The sequence below is a fragment of the Columba livia genome, chromosome 13, assembly GCF_036013475.1.
Source record: "Columba livia isolate bColLiv1 breed racing homer chromosome 13, bColLiv1.pat.W.v2, whole genome shotgun sequence".
Taxonomy (NCBI): Eukaryota; Metazoa; Chordata; class Aves; order Columbiformes; family Columbidae; genus Columba; species Columba livia.
The window spans coordinates 5,230,719-5,254,156 of record NC_088614.1 but is presented as its reverse complement, the minus strand read 5'-3'; the positions used below and the strand labels follow the sequence as shown (position 1 = coordinate 5,254,156).

The 23,438-nt window shown below is 51.3% G+C and overlaps 1 protein-coding gene across 1 annotated transcript in view; it reads left to right on the top strand.

The window, feature by feature from the left end:
• The window catches only part of ZFHX3 (zinc finger homeobox 3), a 143,324-nt gene that overhangs the window by 75,889 nt on the left and 43,997 nt on the right, over positions 1-23,438 (top strand). The window contains 1 exon segment of the mRNA XM_065028232.1: positions 2,590-2,821. Within this exon segment, the coding sequence (XP_064884304.1) occupies positions 2,590-2,821 (232 nt within the window).

Genomic DNA, 23,438 nt, shown 5'->3' with positions numbered 1-23,438 from the left:
GCTTTGGCCGGAGACCTGAGTGCCTCCCGAGTGGGAGATGGGCCGGGTTGGGTTTGGTTTGGTTGGTTTGCAGGAATAGGTGTTGTGAGCGGCACGGCGCTGCGCTGCGGTTACTGTACATACAGAATAGCCCGCATCCCCGGGGAGGCTGCGCTCGGGAGCCGTATGGTTTCCATCAGAGCGTTCCTCTGTCTGTTTCTGATTTAAAGTGGAGCTTTGACTAAACCCGATCAATATTTTGCATGCCATGCGTGAAGAACCAGATGTTGGAAGTTTCCTATCATTGAGAGGGGAGGGGGCAAACGCCCCCCCTCAGACTTGCAGAAATCAATGTTCTCTGACAGAAGTTGGTTGGTTTTTCTAGGAACAATATATTCCTTTGATTTTCAAGTTGATTTGTCTTTTAACAAGGTTGTGGTTTAATATTTTGAATTTGTTTTCTGTGATACGGATAAATTCTCACAAGGGGAAAGCTTAACAGTATGATGGACAATAACTACATGTACTTGTCCAGCATTTCATCACTTCTGGCAACTCACAGCTCGTACTCGCTTGCGCGGCACGCTGTCTCATGCCGGCCGTGGAAGGCTGACGTGAACCGGAGGTCGGCATGTCCAGGGTGCACGTGGTGCTGCTGGCGCCCCCGGGTCCGCGTCCTCCTGCTCGACAGGCTGGTGACGCCGACCAGGCACGAGGGATATTGAAACACGCAGGAGTGGGAGCAAAAGAGGAGCAGAAAAAAGGATGTGTTTATTAAACTGTTTAAGACGAATTTTTCCTAAAATCCCTTTTTAAATGAGAGCAGTACAGCCTGTGCCTCTGATTCCCACAGATGCCACATCCTTAATATTTTCTTGAACCCACGACCAGATCTTTCTCTAATTGCTCACCAGAGGTTTCTTCTCGCAGAAGGTACTTGTGAGCCCGTTGGCACTTTCCAAGCCTGAGCTGAGCGCGGTGTTTGCAGGATGGGGTTTCCCCAGTGCCTCTGGGCCACGGGACCGGCCACATCTGCAGAGCGGGGATGGATCGGATGGGACGGGGGTTTGTTCCAGGTCGGGTCCCGCAGGGCAGAGCAGGGCTGCCTGAGCTCTGCCGTTTGGCTCGCTAACCTGGGCTTTCTATGTCTGAAGCTATTTCTCTTTTTCTGGCTCAGGAAGAGGGTAATGCATGCAAACAATAGAAACGAGAGGAAGAAGTAGTTCTGATGAGGGAAAACAGCAAAAAAATCTTTTGAGGGCACCAGTGGGATTAGTGCCCTAGTGGATTCTTCAAATATTACAGTGAATTTAATTAAATACATCGTGATCCCAAAAGAGGCGAGTCTAATTAGCCAGATCTAGAATACATTTATTCTCTTCCCTCACTCTTCCAATCAGAAGCCTCAGCATCAGCTCCTATCCTATTTTTAATCATTCCTAGGCTCAGAGGGCTCTCCTGCCTCTGTGTTCGCTGAGCACACAGCGCTGGGTAATATGTGTCTTTAATCTTATCTGAGCTGTAACTGAGATAACAGACGTCAGAATTGTTATCAGAAAGTTCTGGCTGCACATAGGCAATATTTTTGATTGACAAACCTTGAGATCACATCCAAATCACCTTATTTATGTGCCTTGGGTGAAGTGCCTGGCAAGGAAAGAGTTTCATGAGATGACCCTGAAGACAAAAAGAGGTCTTGAGGTGGGACAGTGGGAGCTGGCAGGGATTCCTGCTTGGCTGGAACGTGGGTGGTGAAGGCTTGTGCCAGATCATTACAGCGGGAATCGGGCCCGTGGAGCCCGAGCCTTGCGGTGCCCAGGCCGAACGCAGCCCGGCTGTGTCATGGCAGCTGCCGGAGCTGTGGGCAGCTGGTCCTGCTTCTGGCTTTAAGAACTAATTGCCTCATCCTTGGGATTCATGACATAAAATAGTATTGGTTTCCCTAGCGGCACAGACCTCTGTGCCAGAGGATTGATATATTTTGTCAAATAATCAAGGTATAATACTCTTGAATTAGCTATATTGGCTGCGCTAACACAGCTTCGGAGGGTGACGAGCTTTCCCAAGTGCTGACACGTTGCAGCGACAGCAGCTCGCTCGCCGTTGGCCGTTGGGTCTGGCTGGCAGTCGCGGCCGCGTTCCCAGCCAGGCTGCCGCAGATCCCAGGCGGCAGGGCCGCGGTGATGGGTGGGATGGCACGCGCTGCGCTTCCATACGCTGCTTCCAGGACCTCTTGGTCTAATGGGTTCGTTGTGTTCTAGGATTGCTTTGGTTTTATTCTTCGTAATTTTCAATGAGAATTTATCAAATTAAATTTTATCTATTTGACATGAAGTTGGATCCCCTCCCAGGATAAGCTTTAAATATGAAAGAATTAGCCTATCTTGATTTCTGCTTCTGTGCTTGTTTCAGTGTGTTACGTTTTTCTTGCTTCTAAGCAGGAGAGCGTGTGGTACCTTGAGAATAAACAGGCTCGATCTTACCGTGTCTTTGTCAAAATGTGGTTTCTTACTCAATTCCCAGGTGGCTTTTAGCAATTTACAGTGGACTAAGCCAGGGAGAGTGGAGATGATAAAGGAAATTCACATCTCTGTACTTTGTTCTTCACAGCACCTTCAGCATCACGAGAGCGGGGTGGAGGGTGAAAGCTGCTACTATCACTGTGTCCTCTGTAACTACTCCACCAAGGCCAAACTGAACCTCATCCAGCACGTGCGCTCCATGAAGCACCAGCGCAGCGAAAGCCTGCGGAAGCTCCAGCGCCTCCAGAAAGGGCTCCCTGAGGAAGAGGAAGACCTGGGACAGATCTTCACCATCCGCAAGTGTCCGGCGGCAGAGGCAGGTGAGTGCCGCCTCCCTGGCGTGTTCAGGGTCGCGCTCCAGGCTCCTCCACGTCACCGGGTTTGACAGGCAGTGTCAGACCCTCTGTGAAGCTCTGCAGCAAGAGAGACTCTTGTTTCTCTTCCCTGGTGCGGGGTGGCACTCACTGCTTATCAGTGATAGGTGGTGGAAGCCCCGCAGCCCCACGGCAGGACGAGCCCCGTGCCTGCAGGTCCAGCACAGCTCTGCCCCGCGGGGTGGCTCCGAGCACCATCCCTCACACGCCGTGTCGGCTCCGCTCTGTGCGAGGGGCTCAGTGCGAGTTGGACATGTAGAGGTGGTGTGTATGTTTGTTCTGGAATATTGTGTGAGCATCTGAAGATACCGTCACACTAGGACAACTCTAACAAACTAGTGTTCTGTACTTTTCATAGATGTTTTGCAAATGCGTGAGGTCCTGAGCACCAGTGTGAACCTGTCCCAGCTTGTTCATTGACTTTGAGCATGGCAGCCACGCTGGATGGAGAGGAGGGGCTGGGCCGGAGGGGTGGGCAGGGGAAGGGGTGAGTGTTTGGTTTCGATGTCTCCTCTTGACAAGGCAGATAAAATGCAGGGCTTGGGCAGAGCATTTAATCGTACAGGAAGGACAGATAACAGGAAGGGGATTGCAGCTGTGAATCTGGCAACAGAAGGTGTGCCTTAAAGGGGAGAGTTAGGCTGAGCAAAAATTTTAATATTTGATCATTTAAAGGGTTAAGAAGTTTTTTACCTTAGGAAGAAGCACGATCTCCTGAAGTCCTCTTTGGAGAAGCAGAGCCTGCCCAGCCGGCTGCTACACGTGCTGCCAGGCTGGGAGGCGCCCGGGCCGGGGGCACCAGCGAAAGCCTGGACAGCCCTCGTGTCGGCCTCGGCCAGGGCTTGGCTCCGTGGCTGTGGGGAAACGGGTAAATCTGACAGAAAAGTGCTTTGAGAAGGTGGCATTCCGCAGCTGATGAACACAGGGACAAGGAGAGTCACCTCAGCTTAAAGGCGTTGGGAAAGGAAAGTAGCACCAGTTGGAGGAGAACACGAGCGGGTCTTGGAAATGTCTCTTGAATTCAGACCTGGGTTGTGATGCTGTTATGTGTGTTAGTAACAAGGATCTGAAATATCGCAAAACACCTGAAAAGTAAAACGGGAGTCTTATAATCAAGAGTTAAATTCAGTCTCATGGAAACAAGTTACCGATCTGTGAACCCGGTGGCCCAGCAGAGCAGAGGGCACGGGATCGCGTTCCCAAAGGTCGCGGTGACAGCGGAGCCGCAGTGGGGACAGCGGAGCCGCAGTGGGGACAGCAGCTCCCACGGCTTCTCTGCCTGGGGAAAAACACGCACATTCCAAAGGGAATGCTGGCCTGTGTTGTACGGTTTGGGAGTTTTCTTAAAAGCAGAATGAACAGAGAGGAGAAACCAGCTGTGCCCTTCTGTGACATGCAGAACAATCTTGAAAATCTTTGTTAACTTTAGAAGTTTTGGTTTACTTTGTCTTTCACTTTAGAAACTTTCTCTTTCCCCGTCTGTGCACCAGGATTGTGACACTGCAGGTGCTGAGGGTGCAGAGCTGACTACTGAGAGGTAGAACAGTTTGACCATCTTAAAAATGTATTTTTTTTAACTAAAAGTCTTGACAAATCACTGTAAGGAAATCTCTGTTGAAAAATATTTTGCTTTTTCAAATGGTTTGAGAAAACTTCTTTAAGCTTGTTGGTTCTTCAAGAAAACTGGCAGCAAAAAATGCACTAAGAATTTTTTTTGCATATTTTATTTCAAAGGTTAAAAATACAAGTAAGGATAAGACTCCGTAGAATGCAAAGAGGGGGAACCTCTGATGCAGTTCGCTTTGACCTGAGGTATTTCATTTCAGACGCTCTCTCGGCCCGTTGTTGGGTGAGACTGAGCAGGCGCTGCTCTGCTGCTCCGCTTATCCTGCAGTGCCGGCAGCCGGGTTTGGGTAGGAAGTGGCTGTAGCCCATGGGGTGAAGGGGTGTTTTCATCTCTCTTTATTCTGATCCCCTCACAGTACCGAAACGTTAGCTGGAGTACGGAACGGACCCACCCTGTAGCCAGGCAGCTGTGGCCATGTCCAAGAGCAGGGACCAGGACATGAAGCCGTGTCCCGAGGGCAGGGACCGGGACATGGGGCCGTGTCTGAGAGAAGGGACTGGGACATGGGGCCGTGTCCGAGAGAAGGGACTGGGACATGGGGCCGTGTCCGAGAGAAGGGACTGGGACATGGGGCCGTGTCCAAGGGCAGGGACCAGGGTATGGAGCTGTGTCTGAGGGCAGGGACACCGGGCCGGGCAGCAGGGACACCACCAGCACCCGGCTGCTCCTCACAACTGGCAGGGCCGACCTCTTGCAGGGCACAGCAGTAACGTGTTGTCATCTGTGACTTATTCAGTGTAATTTCTTCATGCATCAAAAGCTCTGCCTCGAACAGGCTGATCCTTGACTTTTTTTCTGTGACGCGTAGACTTCCAGCATTATAAAATGCTGCTGTTATTTATTATTTAGCTGGCTGTTGTTATTTTCTGTAGTTTTGGGTGTCAGCGATGTGTAGCAGGGGTACACACGTACCTAGGCTTAGACTCACTCTTTTGACATACTTGTCTTTTCTTGGTTTTGAACTTTGTCGGTGTATTTGGGTGTTGCAGCCATTCAGGAGAGCAGCACATGCTGATCAGTGGCTCAGCCCTCATACCGCAGCTTTGTGGTACCAGGACCACGCCAAGCGGGGGACGTCACCTTGGTCCCCGTGCTGCTCTGTGGCAGGGAGCAGTGCCAGGGCTCAGCACTGGCTCTGTCCACGTGTACCTACTCGCTGGTGTGTGTACATACTGGTGTGTGTACCTACTTGCTGGTGTATGTACCTACTCGCTGGTGTGTGTACGTACTCGCTGGCATGTGCAGGCATGTAGCAAACAGCTTTGCTGTCTCTGGGTGGTGCATAGATATTTGCTTGTATAGATGCATCTCAATCTGTTGGAAGAGTGTGTCTGATCATACCTTAATTAGTCCTCTAACAATCTACAAAGGTCAGTGCCAATTGCCTGTTCATTTACATTTGTAATTGTGATGGTTCTTGATTGCATATTAGTTGCAACTGCTTCCCTCCCGCCCCACAGCAAACACACGCGCAGCCTGAGCAGCAGCCCTGGAGACACAAGGACCTTTGTCTCTGCCCACGGCAGCTTCAGTGGAACTTCTGTCTCTTTTATGGAACGGAGCTTTAGCAGCTACACTCTGCTTCCAGTAAAGGGACGATGAAGTCATTGGCAGGGAAATTATGTGGACATCAGGCAAGAAACTCAATCCTCCTTGAACTGGATAATTAAAGACAATTAAACTTTTCTGCTTGCTCTGAGAAGTGTGCTCATTATGCAGGAGACAGGGAAGTGGGCCCAGGCTGGGTGTTCAGCTGTTTTGTTGGTCAGAAAGAATACAGCGTGAGGGGTGGGGGGTATTTGCCTCTGTGGGATGTTTTTGGACATCTATTGCTGTGGTATCTGGGCTGCTGCCACTGCAGATGTCAGCCCCTTGCTGCAGAAGCATCTGTATAACGATACCCATGAGCTAATTGATTTTTAGGAATGGGAGTTTAGAGAAAGGAAAAAACGAACAAGTAAACCCATAATAAAAACCAAAACATTTTTAAGATGTAGATGCAGTTATGACTCATTAGGTAATGACAGAAATAGGAGAGATTTTCATTCTGGCTTGGACATTGTTTCCTTGCAGAAGGCACTGGGTGCAGGTGGCCAGTTCAGGCAGAGCTTTTGGTGGATGTAGCTGCAGAGGACAGTCTGTGTGGCCACGGGACGCTGTTGGTACCAAGGCTGTGTGGTGCCTACATGGCTGGAGGCTCCTGCCCCGACACACGGGCTGAGACCACCCGCTGTGGCCCAGGACGAGGTGAGCGCCTCTCTCCTGCTCCTCTTGCAGTGCGGTTTGAGTATCACAGCCTGGACACAACCTGCGGGACTGTTGAGAATGCTTTTGAAAAGAACAACAACAAAAAATGTGGCAAGTGAGCCCAAACCAGTCGAATGTGTTGATCTTTGCAGTTGTGCTGGAGGCCATTAGAGAGGTTTGCAGGACGAATAAGATGACTTGTGGAAAAGTCATGTAATAGTTGGTGGGAAATGCTGGCCATTTCTCAACTCTGTGAGCCATCCAATAGGCTGTTTTACAAAGCTTTGTATCCTTACTGTGAAAATCCATAGGAAGGCTAAATATAAAGTGAAATAATATCTTCTATTCAGCACAGCTCTAGATTTTTTTTCTTAGCATGATATACTTCTGGAGAATCTCTCTGTCCTTGTGGAGGTGAGAATGTTTCCCTAGGCTCAGGCTAAGCCAGAGATACCACTCGTTGTTCTTGAAGAATTCTTCTGCTGGACACACACAGCAAGGGGTGCCCAGCCAGCCCATCACTGCAGAGAACCCGTCCTGGCTGGACGCACCATTTTGCAGTCCTGCTGATCTCCACCAAACCCTCCGCAGCTGCCTTCTGCCGACACGCGGTCGTTGTGGGGCCCTGGCGTGTGCGGACGGGCCCTCTGGAAGCCGCTGCTCCCCCTGCCCCGCACAGTCAGAGCCCCTTGGTCTGGGCAGGAGCGTCCCCGCTGCCCTGCCCGCAGTGAGGGGCCAGCGTGCACCCCACTCCACACAGCCTGACCGCGGTTAGTTGAGGAACACCTTTCCTGTAAAGCTCTGCTCTGGTCACCCCTTGAAAGCTGCAGCTGCAGAGCTCCCGGGGGACACCCGTAGCCTCTCTGAGCCCGGGCAGAGCCGGGTGCACTGTCCATCCGTGCTGTCTTGGATGTCAGCGTTCAACCTTCTGAAGGGCTGCGAACTGTACACTGAAATCAAGACGTGAATTGTAATGAAACCAAGTACGCAAACAGAACTGAGACATAGCTGCAGCAGTTGCCAGATGAGAAAACCCTGTGTGGTTTAAAAATAGAAGTTACCAAACCCAGCTTGGCTCTGGCTGTGGTGCTTGCAGACAGCTGGATGCTCATATGGTGCTTGCCCCTCTGTTTTTGCTGTGAGTCCTGTGAAACGCTTTGCCGGTGTTCCTCTTTCTCAAAAGCAGTTCTGTAGCCGCACCGGGGATGTAAAGCCGTTGCCGGCAGGAGCAGGTGCTGGTAAACGGGAGCAGATTTGCTCATGAAACACACAGGATGTGGTTTGCAGTATGAAAAGGTTTCTCCTAGACAAAAAGTTTCTATTTAGCAGGAGAGAGGCTTGGTGTCACCCCCTTTGCCAGTTTTAATGTGTGACTTGGAAGTCGTGGGTGCGTTATCCTCTTCCTCGAGGCCAAGACGTCACTCTCTGAATTCCCCTCTCCTGCCTGGGTTCTCCAGTTCCTCCCCTCCCGAGCCAGCCGTGCCCTGGACTTGGGAATTGTGATTGACCTATCTGTACAATGAAGTGAAACAAACGATAGAGGAAGGGGAAGGGGATCTTCCACAGAAATCTGTCCTGTTGTTTGCCCACCCTGAAGAGTGGGCAACCATGCAAGGTGTTTCTTATTCACAGTAATCAAGCATGACGTTATTATTAATGTAATTTGTTACAACAGGGATGTGAGACACTCCTTTGAAGTGTTTTTTTCGTGGTTGCTAGCTCTGTACTTCAGTGGAACTTTAAGACTTTTGAAATGAAAATGGGTAATGCCAAATGATATTTCTCCCTGCTTGAAATAACTCAAATTTATTTAGGTCTGATGTCCTCCACTTGGTCTCAATTAAAGGAAATGTGGTCATTACTAATGCTGAAGAAACAAGCATGTTGCTCTCCTACATCTGATAGAGGTAATGGAGGGTTTCAGAAAGGAATAATTAGTTTGCTTTTGTAAGCCTCTCTCCACTTTTCTGTGGGACTTAATTGCGCACAACAATTAAAAACTTCCCAAAGCAGGTTGCTGGGCCAGTGCCTGCAGGAGAGCGGGGTACAGTTCATACCATAGCATTTCCAGCCAGAAGCTCGTACGGCCCTGGCTCTGCTGGGGAAGCACAGCTTGATCTGGCTGGAACGTGTCGCCCTTGGGTGAGGGAGGAGCAGCGTGCGAGGTGCACGCTGAGGGATTTGGTGTAAAACTCCCACCTGGTGTGAGCAGGATTTCCGCAGTGACGTTCTGCACGCCATCTCCTCCCGTGGCCCTGCGGCTGCGGCTGGAGGAGCGGCTCCGCTCTCGCGCTGCTGCCAGCCCCGCTCTCCTCCGCAGGCGGGTCCCTCCCGGCGCTGCACAGACACCTCCTCTCTCACGCTCCCCTTGCCATTTCCAGCTTTGTCCTTGATTGACACGTTTAATCATCTGCCAACCCAAATGACAATCTGAGCTCCCGTGTGCAAACATCAAATGCTGCCCAGCTTCATTAGCTTCTCACGGGCTTTTTACCTCTCTCTCGCTCCCCGCAACCCAATATTGTCTTTTCCCAATATGTCGTCTGTAACCCCTGAAGGCAGCAGCCTCGGCTCAAGCTTTGTTTTCGAAGTGTCATGTGTAAATCCAGCCCGTGGTGGGCAGGTGGCTGGTGAGCGGTGCTGCCGCTGGGGCCACCAAGGCCGGCGGGTGCTGGTCATGCACCCGTCCCACCGGGGTGTCCTGCGGCCAGGGCCATGGCAGCACTGGCGTCTGGAGAGGAAATCCATGTGTCGTCTCGTCCCTCAGACACAGCGAGTAAGACAAGCCGTTGTCCTGTTTTGAGAAAACACTCAGCCGCAGTGCAATAACATACATGAAACAGCAACCGAGGAAAACAGCTCTTGGCAATGTGTATGTTAAGCAGATTAAAGCTGCAGCTCCCCTTTACTACAGCATTTCTGATCTCTGTGCCAGCCCCACCAACTACCCCCACGTGTAGGATTATCCTCTTGTTTTCCAAGATCTCATGTCATGTGTGTTCATTTAAAGCAGGAGGACAGCTTGTTGCTCTGCCCTTTGTTGTTCTGCCGAACCCTGGAATTTTTTCATTTTTTGGTGGATTGAATGGCTTAGGAACCTTTACCTTTCCAGGCAGTTCCTTGCAGACGGCGGCATTTCTGTGCAGGGTCTCCGGGTGTCCAGGTGGATAGCAAGCTCTCTGCTTCGTGGTGGCACAGAGAGCCAGGTGGAAACTTGTGGTTCTGCTTTACTTTCATATCACTTTAATGGTTATCAAAATCCATCAGACGTCCATCTGGCAGCTGTGTTTGGGGTTGCTGTAGGCACTGTGCTCCCTTGGAAGGTGTGAAGACATGAGGAGAGCCATGTGCTTTGGAAAGGTCCATCCTTTTAGGGGACTCCTAAGTCTACACAAGGGACCTCTTTGTCCTAGCATTATTCTGTAGCACAAGCCGTAACTGTTCTCTCCTTGTGTCCTTTCCCCCACCCAGATTTTGGAGAACGCTGTTCCCATTCCAGCAGCATCCTTGTGTCTGTGTGCATACGGGACACCGTGGGTCCGCCGAGGTCTGGCTTTGCAGAATGCAGGGATCAAGTCGGTTGCCCTTTAATATCTGCCAGAGGGGGATTTCCTTTGTTATTTATTTTTGGGGGTTGGTTTTGAGTTTGAAGTTAAAAGCAGTTGTGCCCTAGCTCTGTTTTGACCAGGCAGCAGTGAAGATATAAGCTCTAAAGGATATGAAAGGTTTAATCATTTTAATTTTGTTTTTATTAAAGTTTATCATGACTTTTTTCATGTGCCCCTGGTAAAGCAGGGGGGGTAACAGAAATCTGCACAAACCCCCAAGCATTCGCTTAATGAAACTCTAATGGGAGGCGCCTGGCGGGAAGGAAGTGGTTGGGCTGGGGGACCAGAGGCACGCTGCACTGTCCCTGAAACGTGGCAGGAATCTCATAAACCTCCCATCCAGCTCCAGCAGACACTTGTCGCTGGGACTCATGGCTTTCATTAAGCAGAAAGAGAGGAAGCGCTGATGGCTGACTCGTTCCAGAATGTTTTTCTTGTTCGGCCACATCCTAAAGCCCTTTCCACTTAAGAAAACTGAAGGGGAAAACATCACCAGATGCTGCAGCAGAACACTGGGAAGCTCCTGGTCCCTCTCCTACTCTACTTTTTCTTCCAGGCTGTCAGGGCGCAGCGTCTGTCCCAAGCTGGGGTGGCTGCTCCTCCTGTTGGGACAGCAGGTTGGCACCGATGTCCCTGCAGTCTCGCCCTTGGTACAGATCTGGGTCACCACAAGCTCTGGGGCTGGTGCCAGCTACACCTTCTGATTCTCTTTTCCCCTCTCTCCCAGTTTTAGAATAGGGAACTCTTCTCTTAAGGACTTCAATACGATTGTTGCCGTGGTGCAGGTTAAATTGAAGTCTGAAGGGCTCTCCTTTTTGGGGGTGAGTTATTAAAGCCTTGAAGGCATTTCAGGCTGAACAGAAGCAGATAATGCAGCGCTGTCTCAGGATGTGTTGGAGAGGATTAGATGTCCGTGTGAGCAACACGGGACCGTACCAGCAGCAAATACGACTCATATCTAAAGCCTCACCAGCGCAACCGTGCTGCTCCTGTCTAAACCTCGCAGTTGCTCAGGTCCTGCAGCTGACTGAGCCCCCTGCTTTGGTGTTCTGGTGGTGAGAAGAAGAAACCTTCCAAAGACTGAGACACACGTGCTCCAGAGGCTGCTCCTCTCCTGTCAACCCAAATTTCTGATGTTCGTCTCCATGGCATTGCACACTAGCAGCTCATGTCCGGTGCCTTTTGGCAGGTCTGGCTGTGCTCCCGTGCAGCCCGGAGCAGCACGCTCAGCTGCAGCCTGTCCTGCTCTCTGCAGCTTCCTCCTGCTGCGGGAGCAGCGTCTGGGGGGCTGGACAAGGACAGTGTCTAACATAAATGAGAAACTGCTTGGAGATTTTTCTTCAGAGGGGGCGTTATGAGAATGGAAAGTATTCTCATCTTGCAGCTCATTTGTTAGGATTATAGACTTAATTGCAGGAGATACAGAGCTTGGTTACTAGAATTGCTTTTGTTTTTCTTTAAGAGTCACAGGCAAAATGAATTGTGTACGTTATCAGTGGGGTGACTGGTGAAACAAGGTTTTGCACCAGCCGGCACAGAGGTGACCCCCAGCCCACGCCACGTCCTGCTGCCCAGCGCTTCCACGTGGGCGCTGGGAGAGCGCTGTCCTGGGGCTTGCTGTGCCTGGATTTGCCTGTATCCCTCAAATACTTGCTTCCTTTTCCTTCTGTGAGGCCTATTGATCCTCTGGTGATGAACTGCCTGAGAAGAAGCTACCACACATCTATTTTTCCTCTAAAAACTTGAGATTGCTTAATAATGTGACAACACCAATGTCTTGCTCTGCCTGCTTCAGAAGGAAACTTAGGGGCCCATAAAGAGATAATAACCTACCCCAAATATAAGTCTCATCCTTATTCCTACAAAAATTTAGTTTATGCCCTTAAGCAAGAGGGTTTCTGTTTCTTCCAAATAGTCAGTTTGCTCTTCGAAGTTGTACATCTTGATGCTCTTGCCATATATTTTGTTTTGACCTCAATGATTTCTGGAGGCCATGAGTTCCAAAGGTTAATTAGGAGCTGTATGAGAAAGTATTTTCCATATTTTCTTCAAATTTGCATTTTCTTCCATGTTCATTGTCAGTCCTCCAGAGATGGGAGGATGAGAGGAGCAGAACTGGTCCAGCTCCCTTGAACCAACCTTCATTTGAATGCTGCTATCAAGGCCACATTATTTCTGTTCAGATCAAGCAGCCCTAATCAACTCCTTTTCTGTGTAGGTACCTCTTCCTACCCTCCCTTTCAGCCTGTTCGTTCATCTGTGCCCACTTCATTGAATAAATGACAGCGTTTAATATTTTGTCATGTTCCACACATGTCCTCACGTGTTGTTTCTTTCCCATGTGGTGTGTCAGATGTGGATTGCCGTTGGTCTGTCCACAGGGATGTCCTGGCCTTGCCGAAGCTGGCACGATGTGTCCATCCCCCTTGATAGCATATACGTCCTGTCGATGGCATGTACGTCCCCTCCCTGGTCCTGCATCAAGCCCCGAGCCTCAGACCTTGAGTTTTGCCTGGAGTGGCGGCTGCGGGGCCCCAGCGATTGCTCACCAGGCTCCAAGGGACAGAAAGAGGGGACGGACCGAGCGTGACTTGCGAGCGTTGTTCCTTGCTTTTCTGCTTTGCTGGTATTCATGCAGGGCAGACACTTCTGCTCCTTTTCTGGGAACTACTCTCTCATTTGGTTACCAATTAAGCTGAAAGCGTTCTGGCCTTTTCCATCCTCCTTTTTATTGTTGTGGAGGGTGAATTAGGGCTTGGTGTTTAGGATTGTTCTCTGGCCCCGCTGCTACTTTGCTGCCTCCTTTGTGGCAAGACAATGGCATTAATTTTGGCCTTTGCAGGCAGGCAGGCAATCTGGCAGCGCACAGTGCCTGTCCGTTCCACTTCACTTGTGCAGCCACCTCTCCTTTCCACATCACCTACTCACTTTTCTCCTCCTATTCTTTTTTTCCTTCCCTTTTGTGTGTGTGTGTGTGTGTGTGTGTGTGTGTGTGTGTGTGTGTGTGTGATCGCTCAGGGTTTGGTTGCTGCGGTCGGGAGGGCTGGAGGCCGCGGGCTGGGTGCCCCGAGCCAGCGCCTCGCTGTCCGTCCTGGCTCCGAGACTGGGGAGTGGGACTGGGGAAGGGAAGGAGGAAAAGAGGTTGCATGACAATCACCAGGATCATGGCAGAAATAGGAAAATGCTGAAGAGGCAGGAAACATCTGTACGTCAAGGATGTGCTGTCTGAAGGGTGCAGGGGGTTTTGCGGTGCTTCTCGCTGCCACAGCATCAACACCTCCAAACTGGTACCCGTAGAGAGGGAGAACGGAGCTAGAGCACAGAAAAAAAATCTAAGTCTAGCCCATGAAGGTAGTTAATACAAGATAAGAGGCATGTTAAGCTCCCATCAGAGGGATAGTTGCTCCAAATGGTGCCAATTTCAGAGGGAAGGGCTCAGAAAAGGAAAGAATGGCAGGATTAAAATCAAGTTGAACAGCACAATGCTTTTCAAAAGGTGAGAAGGATAGTTCTGAAATGAGTACAGAAATTAGTTGCTGTTTTGTTTCCACAGCGGGCGGGATGAGGCCTGCAAGCTCTCAGGGAGCTGCAGTGCCAAGGAGCGTGGTACTGGGGCCAGCGCGCCCAGCGGGGAGAGCTGGGGTCTCACTGGAGAGCCTGTGGGGCTGACGATGCCTCCAGGTCAGAACTGTGACAGAGAACTCTCATCCGTGGCAGGACCCGAACGTCCACTGTGCTCCTGCTGGCACCAGGTCACGGCTCATGGGGACGTGACCGCCCCAGTGCGGTCTGAGGTCTGGGTCCTTTTTTTGTTTTCTTTTAAATAATGTAGAGGAGAACAGAGGCGTTGGGAGCCAGTCCGTTGTTGGCGGTGTGCGGTGGCGCTTTCCCGGCTCTGTGTGGAGCAGCAGCCCCAGCTGGGTGCGGCAGCGGCGATGGCGGGAGGCTGCACTCACAGCCCGGCCTCCAGCCCGCGCGTGGCCCTGTGCCGCAGGCTGCCCTGCGCTCCCGGCCACGCTGCCTCAAGTGTTCTCTGGTCCCACGGCCACCCTCAGCCCTCGGGGGCTGTGCTGGGCTCCGCTCTCCTCTCTGTGCTGACATTTTGCACAGGACAGCTCTCTCCTGCTCCCGATCCGCGTGGGGAGCGCGGCCGGTGAGGGGCGGCCCGCAAACCCCTCCTGCCGCCCAGGGAGCAGCGGCCAGCTGCACCGCCCGGGCACACACAGTCAACAGTTCCCTTTCTTCTGCACAAATTGGCAAGGACTAACCTTGTCATATCCAGTGCAGCGCTAACGGGCGCCTGCCTCCAAGGGGTAATCATGCAGGCATAAATTCGGAAAGTTGCTAAGCTATGAGCAGTCTTATGAGCATTAAAAGTGTCCTCTTTGCCAGAAAGGTCATTCATAACTTGGCTGCGCTGCTGATGTACAGTCAGTGATATTGATTGATTAATGTATAAAAAGCACCAAATCCATTTGCTTCTATGAAAGAGAATAAAGTGCAGTCGACTCTCTCTTTATTTTCACCTCATCCTTTTGTTTGAAGGACGTTTTTTTTTTCTCTTTTTGTTTTGCCAGCTAGGTTTAAGGGGGTTACAAAAAGACAGTTTCTGCCAAGTAATGCGTTCACAAAGGGAACATTGATTCACATCAGTGTCGCTTGAATTACCCTTAAAGGTTTGCCAAGGAGTTGTTCTTATATTAACCTTCTGTTCATCAAAGACAAAATAAATAAATAAGTCATAAAATCAGCTTCACTGCCCACACTGGAGCTGGATGTAAAACAGGAATTTGTTCTGTTAGGAATTTGTGCTTCAGGTGCTGCTGCTGAGCCCCCTCCCCTGTGCTCTGAGCCTTTTTCTCTCCTGCACCACCCGGCCAGACCAGCTTCTCCCCTTCCCAGGGCGATGCTTTTCCTCCCGCCACTTCTCCCCTTCCCAGGGCAATGCTTTTCCTCCCGCCGCTTCTCCCCTTCCCAGGGCGATGCTTTTCCTCCCGCCACTTCTCCCCTTCCCAGGGCAATGCTTTTCCTCCTGCCGCTTCTCCCCTTCCCAGGGTGATGCTTTTCCTCCTGCCACTTCTCCCCTTCCCAGGGTGATGCTTTTCCTCCCACCGCTTCTCTGCCACTGCCCTGTCCTGGGTGCGGGAGTGTGTGCTCGCCCAGGACACACGCGTCATGCAGGTGCAGCGAGGCGCAGTTCTGAGCTTGGACAGATGTGGGTAGTTTCGGGGAGGGGGATTCCTGCAGGGGTGTTTTCTGAAGAAATGGGTATAAAATGTTGATTTAGTCTTTGCAAGCTTGACAAGAATGGTTTCTGCACAGAAAGATAGCCTCGTGGCGACCCAGGACATTCTGCACCGTCTAGTTTTAGCATTCTTCTAATTCACCTTAAGTCCTGTTTGCTTTCCTGGACTTCTTTGACCACTAGTAATTAATTACATGTTCTTGTTTTCTTCTGGTTAATTCTGAGATGGAAGATATTCTTGTGCCTGTGGAGCTTTGTGCAGCAACATCTCACCTTTATATCTCCAGGTGTGTCTGCATTGTCTGTCCCAAATGACACTCTCCCCAGTGAAGGGTGGGGGGTTCCCTGTTCTTTTGGGACCGTGGCCAGGGAACCTGAGCCTGAATGATCACTGTTCTCTGCAGCAGGAGCTGTGCTGTGCTGTTAGTGCTGTTAAGCCCTGACCACGTTTCTGTGTTTTCACTTGGTCCCTGTTCCAAAACCCACGAAGGACAATTCTGTGTGTGTTCTGAGCTTTGTTTCTTTGGCTGTGTTCTGCATATGGGGCAGCTGTGCATGTCGTGCTCGTCCATAAAACACAAACCATGGATATCAGCCCTGCTTGTGAACGTCTCTGTGTGAGCTGTCCCCACCAGGCTGTCAGGACAGTGTCCCACGTACGTGGGTGTTGTGACAGCCGCCAGAGTCCGTGTCATTGCAGGTGACCTGAGCCACTCTTCTGTGAGCCCATGTCTCCCAGCGTGGCTGCGCGTTGGTGCTGGTGACCTGCCTCAGGTCACAAGGAGCCACTGGGGGGATCCGGTTCCTGCCAAGGGCTGCGGCCGCGCGGTGCCGGCACCACGGCAGAGCTGGGCTGGAGCTGCTGGCCAGGCCAGGGCTGGAGGGTGCTGGGTGTGAGCCAGTGGGCAGCTGAGGTGCCACCACCCCTGCAGCACTGCCATGTGACACTTCCATTTCAACGTCTTTTACCCAACAAAGCAGAAGGATGGTGATGATCCTACTAACTGTTGGGTGTGCTCTGGCGTTCACCAAACACGGTGGCAGAGCAGCCCCGCCGCAGGATGTCCTTCCTGTGTCCCCGTCCTCACGTTTGCTGGCGTGGAGCAGGGGCTGTGCGAGCCCTGGACCGTGAGCTGCTGTTTCGCCCCTGTGCAGCGACCCCTGGGACCCTGCGCACCGTCCAGTGCAGCTCACGATGCGGGGTGGCACCTTGGGTTACCGCGAAAAGCTTTTTCTCCGTGGCTGCTGCAAAACCCAAAAGGAAAATCATCTTATTTTTTAATCTTTTTCTCTGATTGTGGGAGAATTGCAGAACGCCGAGGCCCCCTCCCCCTCCGACGAGGCGGTAGGGATTGGATCAGACGGTACAGAGTGAGCATGCTGAGAGTGAATCCATTTTCTCTCCTCCATCTCCCCAGAATAAATTAGAATTTGCCTGATTTAATAAAATGGCTTCATCTCTCTGCCATCTTTTCTATCTCCCATGCGTTTCATCCCCACCCCCACTGCAAAAGAATAGATGTGGGCTGCGCAGCGTCCTGTTGGAGCTGGCGATCGCACATGGAGGGTGCGTGTGAGCGGCTGCACACGCAGCCGGCAAAGGGCCCGGCCATGCAAGCGCACAGGATTTGTCCCTCTATCTCAATTTCTTTATTGTCAAATGTGATAGTTATAATTGCTGTCGAGGTCAGTGTAATTTACTGTCCATCTGTCATTAACCCAACCTCGCGGTGGATGTGACTGCCATGCAGATATCGTTTGGGGACTGGGAGTGGTTAGCGATAGAAATTTTACAGCACAGATTTGCCCCAGCCACTTTTCTCGTTAATTGGCATGTATTTGTCTATGCATGGAGTAGAACTGTAGCTCTTTGCTGCAGACTGAGAGGAGGGGTTATTGTTAGAATTTAGATGGTTTCGCTACAGCTGAACCTTTTTCTCTCACTTGAATCTGGCGTTTTAATTTCTGTTTCCTAGGTTGATTTTTTCCTTTCCGCTCTGACACTAATTATGCCAGGCGCGTTGGGAGCGGCTGCTGCTGAGAGGTACCCAGCTAAGTGTTAAGAAAGGTTTTAAAAACAGACTGAACTCTTTCTTAATGAGGCTCAATCGTGCTCTCCTCCGGGTGGTTTTGTTTTGCTGATCTGTCAGTTTTTCAAGGATTTAATTGCACTTTTTTCATATTAGTCTTTGAAATGGGGCTAAGCAGCTTTCTGTAAAATAAAATAGAAAAAAGGAGAGATGTAACTGGCTTTCCTATTTTCTTTCTTTGCGTTCATCACTCCAGGATCATCATCTGCCACTGACTCCTGGGACCCAACAGCAGTAAAGAACAGAATTTATGAGAGCAGCAAACGAGACGGCAGGCGAGGCTGCCACGGCAGCTCCAAAATTGTAAACCTTGCAGGCAATTTTCTCTGCCTGCCCGCTCCTCAGTCTGGCTGCTCCCGTGTCCCCGCTCACACTAATCCGGGAAGACCTTTCAAATGTTTCTTTTGGAGGAAGAAGTGGGAGGCGAAGGAGGCACAAGGAGCCCTGAATTGGCTCAGCCAGTGTAGCTCATTTCCTGCAGAAATGACACAAAAATGATTGAGAACTGAGCGCTGGGAAACTCACGGAGCGGCCCAGGTTGGCGGGGACACGGGAGTCACCTCGCCTGAGCCCCTGCTCAGCGGCCAGGACCGTCCCCAGGACGTCCCCACAGGGTCTCAGTGTCCTCAGGGACAGCGAGTGCCCGGCACCGGTGGGACCAGCCGCGTTCCAGCTCCTCTGGAGCCGGATCCAGGGGAAGGGAGGCAAAGTAGCTGATGTTGGGATGGGAGGAGGCGGATGTATTCGTGATGCTATTATCGTTATGGCATAGAAAAAACATGTTTGAAGCAATCAGCATGGAATTCTTAATTGCTTCATTTACTCTTGCTCTCCTCGTGGGACAGATTGTACAAGCGCAGGAGCTGCCAGGACCCTCATGATCGCGCACTGGCCCTGCTGCACACACTATTTTTAACTAGCGCTTTGTTTTGCAAAGACGCACAAAGCTGCTGCTTTTTTCTCCCAAGGATGCCAATAAGCAGCAGAGGCAGTAAGAGCTTTCTGATCCGCCTGACGGTGACTCTGCTTTCTTAGCCTGCAGTTCATTTTTCCTTCTCTTTGCATTTACATTTCCTTGTTTCCACTTTCCCTTCTGTTCTTTTAGCTTTGGTTTTCTCCCTCCATCTTTCTTTTGTTCATGCTTATCCCTTAAATATTTGAGAATCTCTTGTATTTCCTCTAGTCTCAGCCTAACAAAAATCCCGTTTTCCTTTCCTCGTTCAGATGTGTGCCTGCCTTCCTCTTTCAGTTTCCAGCACACCTCTCATGAGGATGTAAAATCCAAGAACCAGATCTTTGCGATTTCAAAATAAAATAAAAGTAAACTCTGCTCTAAAAACACTTTAGCAGGAAAGCCAGGCTAATTGTAAATCAATGAGTCTTAAAATGCAGCATTGATCTCCAGTTAGAAGTTTGAAGGGGAAAGCAGTAATTACTGCACTGAAGGTGGATTTTTTTTTCTCTTAGTAAGTTCTGGGCAGAAGGAAGGCTCATTAGGGCAGCACTTCGGAATCTGAGTAATTAGTTTTAAAAGTACTTTTGTGGTGTTATTCCCATGGCTAGAAATTATCGGAGTCTTCACAGATTTATAGTTCAGCTCTGATAAGGTTTGATTTATTATTGTGTTTGGCAGGGAAGATCCATCCTGCTCAATCACCTGGTGAGGATCCGGAGCCGAGGTTGGTCTGGGAAGAATTGCCGTGGGCACACGGGGCCAGCGGGTCACCCGGCATCTGCTGGCACGTTACGGTGCACGCGGGTGCTGCTGCATCACGCCCCCGGTGCCACCGGGCTGGCACACTGCACCGCGCCCTGGGGTGCTGCTGTGGGCCAGCTGGAGCGGGTCAAGGTGCGCACAGCTGGCCACAGAGGGGCCGGGGGTGATGCTGGAGAAGCAGGGGGAAAGAGGAGTACAAGCTCTCCCGCTGCCAGGTGCCCATGTAACCCTCACAGCAAGAAGGCAGCTCGTGTGTGCCCTGCAGCCTGTAGGTTTAGATTTTTTCCAAATTCTTTTGTTAGGTTTAGCAATTATATCTCTAGATATTCTCATTAACCTTAATTATCTAATCCCTTTTGTGAATATTGCTGAATTCTTGGCCACAGCAACATCCTGTGACAGTGATTTCCACAATCTAATTACCAAGTCTGATTGTATAGGAAGAAGTGTTTGTTTCACCTGTGTGGTGCTGCGGGTCCATTAGCCGCCAGGTTTCCTGCACTGCCCAGCCACGAAACCAGGGAGGTGAGCACTGGAGAGGGTCGGGAGCATCGGACAGCACATGGTGCTTCGATCTGGCTGCAGCACCAGTGCTGCTCCAAAGGAAAACAAGACGTGCAGCATCCGGACAGTTGCCATGGCACTGCGAGCCCCGTCACCCTCTCTGGCAGTGAGCTGGTGGCTGCGAGCACCAGCGTCCTCCTGGCTGCAGGATCCCTCTGCGCAGGGGCACAGGATAACCCCACCAGGCTGGTGGCAGCTGCTGGCAGAGAGAAGCTAAACCCAGGTAAAATAGGGTTTGAGCTCTTCCTGAACGTGTTCTGCTGCTGAAGTCTGCTTTGCCAATAGACCAGTGGAAAATGGAGAGGACAAAGGCTCTGTAAGTCAGAATAGGGGCTCTTACTCCTTGTGAACATCATTTTTCTCCTGTCAAGTTGGCTGAAAGTCCTTTCTTCTTGCTCATGGGAGAAATGGCTCAGAAAATCCCACTCCGTCTTCTTCAGACCATTACCTCTTTGTGCTCTTTTATCAGGTTGTCCCCTTTGCCACCTTTCTCAGAAAAGCAGGGCTGATCTCTTTAGTTCTGTCCAGGGGAGGTTTAGGTCCTGCGTTCCTCATATGCCTTTCTTCCCCGAAAGATTTTGGCAAAGGGACTGCTTGTATTAAACCCAGTGTTACATGTAGCATTGCAGCCAAGACTGCCGGCCATGCAAGGCCGTGTAATATTCTCCATCAGCTCATGTTGTGCTCGAGCAGACCAGCTTCCCTTCTCCAGGCTGAGGCTGACGAAATGGGTGCAGACACCATTGCGGATACCGGCAGACCCAGGCCACAGGTCTGGGTACAGACACAAAATGGCCCAAGTTCGCGCTAGAAGAAATATTGAGGGCTTATTGTTCTCTGACAAAACCGTGCTAATTGTGGGGAACTGACCCTGTAATTAAGGCTAATCCACGTGCAAGGGCGCTTTATGGCACAGCTCCTAAGCTCCTGCCTGTCCTCTGGGAGTGGGTTCCCACTCCTGCCCATCTCCCCTGTGTGTTAAATTGGGGCAGTCATACAGTCTGACTTCATCTGACACCTCTAGCTGTCCTACTTGTGTGACTCGATAAATATTTTTACAGAAATGATTTAGTTTGCAGTGACTGTTATAGATCTGATTCTGCAATGGGAGGAAAGGGGAAGGTCTCTGGAGGCAGAAAACCCTTGTGTGGCAGAAAGCCTGCTGGGAAGTCAGCTCAAGAAGAATTAGAAACCCTTTAAATAAATGCTTACTTGACATGACTCTGTCTTCCACAGTCTAACAAGCAGGGAAGCGAATGGCAGCCGCTGGCCAGAAATTGATTGCATTAATTGATATGCCAATAAGAGAGCTTGTTACATCCGCCATTGGTTAGGAGGCCGGCTAACAAGTCCCGCTGATCAATGGAACCAATAAAGATTTCATCCATTAATGAGCAACATGGTAATTAATGTTATCCATAAACCAATTAGCCCGGGTAGCTAATGTGCTGGTTAGCATGGTGAGCAGCAGCGCCGGTGTGCGGACCGGCCATTGGGTGCGGAGAGGGGCATCGCGCCTGCGCTGCCACTGTGGCCTTCGCAGAAACAAACAGCTCCCGATGGCCTCCCCAGGACAGTGGCTGATTTTCTGGCAAGGGACGCGTGTCTCTAGATTGACTAGGCAATTTCAATTATTTCTTTCTCTTCTTTAAACCTTTGTGTAGCACACATGAGCATCTTTTCCACTTCAGCGTGTTTTCCGGAGCTGTGCAGGTGTACGTAGCTCGTGTTGAGGTGGCAGAGGGCTGTGCCTGGTTCCCCGCTCGCTGTGGTTGGGAGCTGCCTGCACGCTCTGCCGGAGCCCAGCTCGGCCTGCAGCTCGCGGGAGCTGTTGTGCACGCTGCAGCGCTTTCTCCACACCTTCTGGATGAATTATGGCGTTAGTGTGGGAAGCACAGAGTGTACAGTGAAGGCTGTTGTCTAAAACCACTCGCAGAGGGGTTGCACTGGGTTGCTGCCCACCAGCTGTGGGTCTGCGTGGCTGTTGGTGTCACTGGTGCTTGTGGGGTGACCTGGTGTAGAGCAGGACCCCACAGAGGTGCTATGGGGTCGTTGAGGTCCAGCAGCTGCTGCCAGACGCTCTGGCCAGCCCTGTCCTTGGCGTGGGGACAGCAGCACGCGGCTGGCGCTGGGCGGCCTCATCCGCCAAGGGGCACCAACTGTTACCAGACAGAACTCCTCTGGCGGGGCTTTGTGAGGGCAGCCCCTGCCCGCGGCGCCACCCTCACTCGCTCGGTGTGCGGTGCTGAGCTGTGTGCAGGGGCGAAGCAGCCACGGCAGAGCTGGGGCCGGGCCCTGCCCGGCTGCGGGTGGGAGAGGGGCCTGGGGCTTCCGAGGGGTCAGGGCGGAGGACAGGAGCAGCCCCAGGGGCCCGGGGCAGCCTCAGGCCCACAACTGCACTGTGGAGTTACTCGCAGTGTAGGGTATTGACCCTGGGAGACCCCTTGTGGATTCCCTAATTGAAAATTAATACCAGATCAATGCCATGGGCAATTTGCATATTGATCATAAACAACTTTGAAGGCACCAAGTGTGTGCTGGATCAATAGAGCTCTTGGGCAGGCTGCAGTGGGAGAGCATCCCCACTCCGGCTCTGCAAGAGGTTCTTGGGCAGTTTGGGAGCAGCTTTGTGGTGGTGACGGTGACAGTGGTGGTGGCACCTCAGCAGTGCCAGGGTGGGACAACTTGTGCCTGGCTGGAGTCGGACCACTGAATTAACAGCCTTTTCCCATGGTTCACCTTGGAAGGGCAACTAGAGGAAGTGCTTTAGTTTATTTTTTAATTTTAAACCAAACAAGTGAAGCCCAGAGGTGTCCCACAGCGAGTGCCAAGTGCCTCCGGGCACACGGGGCTGGGGGGTGGTCACAGCTTGTCCCCCTCTGCCCCTTCACACCTCCTCTGCTGTGCTGTACAGCCTGTTACGCTTACTTTAAACGGGGTTTCCAAAAGCAGGAATCTTATTTTTCTGAGGACACCAGTAGAAATGTCATCAGTGATTTTTTTTTTTTATGTTTTTGTCCTATATTTGGGCTTTGAGGGCCCTCTACCTACTTGGGACATGCACAGGATATTTCAGAACGGTCTTGGGCTGAAAGGAACAAATATTTCAGATCAAACTCCACAAAAACCACCAGAAACTTCATCTGAAGATATCTGAAGCACTTTAGGAAGCCCTCTGTCAAAGAGGGACGTGTGTGGGCCGTGGGGATCAGCGCGTGGGTGAGCGCAGCTCCGTCTGCTGCTCCGAGCCCGTGTGCTGGCTGGGGAGAAGAGGTGACGCCTTGGAGCCCACAGGGAAACTGAGTCAGACTTGGCTGTGGACCCGGTGTCACTGTGGACCCGGTGTCACCATGGATGGGGAGCAGGGGGTGGGCAGGGCCAGACCCGCAGTTGCCACTCGTGCAGCCGGGCCTCGGGAAGTTGCTGTGCATCTGATTAGTGCGTTACGGGGCCTTCATTGACTCG